Source organism: Pterocles gutturalis, unplaced genomic scaffold (genome assembly GCF_000699245.1).
Source record: "Pterocles gutturalis isolate BGI_N339 unplaced genomic scaffold, ASM69924v1 scaffold15828, whole genome shotgun sequence".
In the NCBI taxonomy this organism is placed as follows: domain Eukaryota; kingdom Metazoa; phylum Chordata; class Aves; order Pterocliformes; family Pteroclidae; genus Pterocles; species Pterocles gutturalis.
The window spans coordinates 19,887-21,220 of record NW_010125895.1 but is presented as its reverse complement, the minus strand read 5'-3'; the positions used below and the strand labels follow the sequence as shown (position 1 = coordinate 21,220).

Here is a 1,334-nt window from a genome sequence, read left to right as displayed (position 1 = left end):
AGCATGGTTGACCATTTCCACGTGAGAAAACTGTTTCTCAATTGGAAGAAGGGAGAAAAAGGATTTTTCTGCCTGCAAGCTGCTAATGCATCTGTGTAATCTTTCTGAGAATATTAAGACATCTGTTACAGGGTTTTTCTGGTTGAATTCACACACCTCTTCTGTTCAGAAAGCTGTTCCTAAAAATTCCCATCCTTTCAGATTTGATTCCTTCCCTTCCTGAAAGCTTACTGTGCTCTTTTTTTCCAGAGATTACTTTCCTGACTATTACATTTAGCTGATTTTATTTGGGTAGAATCGCTGCATGATGTGGCTGTTTGTGTCGTTTAGGAACAAATCAGCATTTCAGCATGTTGTTAACAATAAATTTTCTCTAATTAATTGACAGTGTACTACTGGAGAAACAGTTTTATACTCTTGGGCTCAATTCTGGAAGGTTCATACAGAGGCAAAACAGGATTACACGTGGTCATTAATATTTTTCTTCTCTCCCAGGAATGCTGTGTTTTCGAATTTGTCTAAATGTGCTTTCTCTTCTGTTTTCTTCCTGTTCTTCTCTCAGAGCATGTTTTCTGCTTTTCTAGGACAACTAAAAGACAATGTACTTTGTATGATGGGCAGCATTCCACTCATTTAGGAGTATGTCATATTCCGATGGCAGAGCCATTCTGCACCAAAACCAGAGAGGTTAGTGAGTTTTGTAATAGTATTTAGAAATGTTATTTTTATGGCACTTATTAATGATATAGTAGTCTAATTATGCATTCTTAGAATACAGAGGCAGTCTGCACCTCTTTATTCCTGTTTCTCAGATATGTCATGGTATTAAGGAAAAACATAACGTTTGGAAGGTATGGTAAGTCAAAGATCTTGTGCCTGTAGGATTTGTCTCCTAACAGAGAAGAAGAACCTAGGTTTCCCAGGATCTTAATAACCCGAGAAAAGATCTTTATTTGTCAGGTAACAAGCCAAGAGAGCAACAAAGTGGACAAAGAAGGAAGATAAAATTAGGCATTACTTCCTGTTTGTTCTGAATAAAACTGCACCTATGCTAGAGGCACTCTACATACTTAATATAAAGAATTAAATAAGTAGTACTTTGGCATTCATAGAAATTACAATATTGCATTTGGTTTTTTGTGCATTGTAGCAGTATGTGGTGATGGAGAGTCAAGGCTTAGTTTAAAGGATGTTAAATGTAGAAATAAGCCAAATCACAGTAGTCTTTTATTCTCAACTGTTGCTCTGAGTTCTGTAACTTCAAGCTTTTCAGGCTTCAAAAATACTTAGACTAAGCAGTGTGAAACCACTGCTCTGTTTTTCAGCACCTTTAT

General features: G+C 36.4%; 1 protein-coding gene across 1 annotated transcript in view; it reads left to right on the top strand.

The window, feature by feature from the left end:
- Positions 1–584: 584 nt before the first annotated feature.
- Positions 585–1,334, top strand: part of MTAP (methylthioadenosine phosphorylase) — a gene marked incomplete at its 5' end in the record, with an annotated part of 13,547 nt that continues 12,797 nt past the window's right edge. The window contains one exon of the mRNA XM_010078766.1: positions 585–687. Coding sequence (XP_010077068.1) covers positions 585–687 — 103 coding nt within the window. The remainder of the gene's footprint in view (positions 688–1,334) is intronic.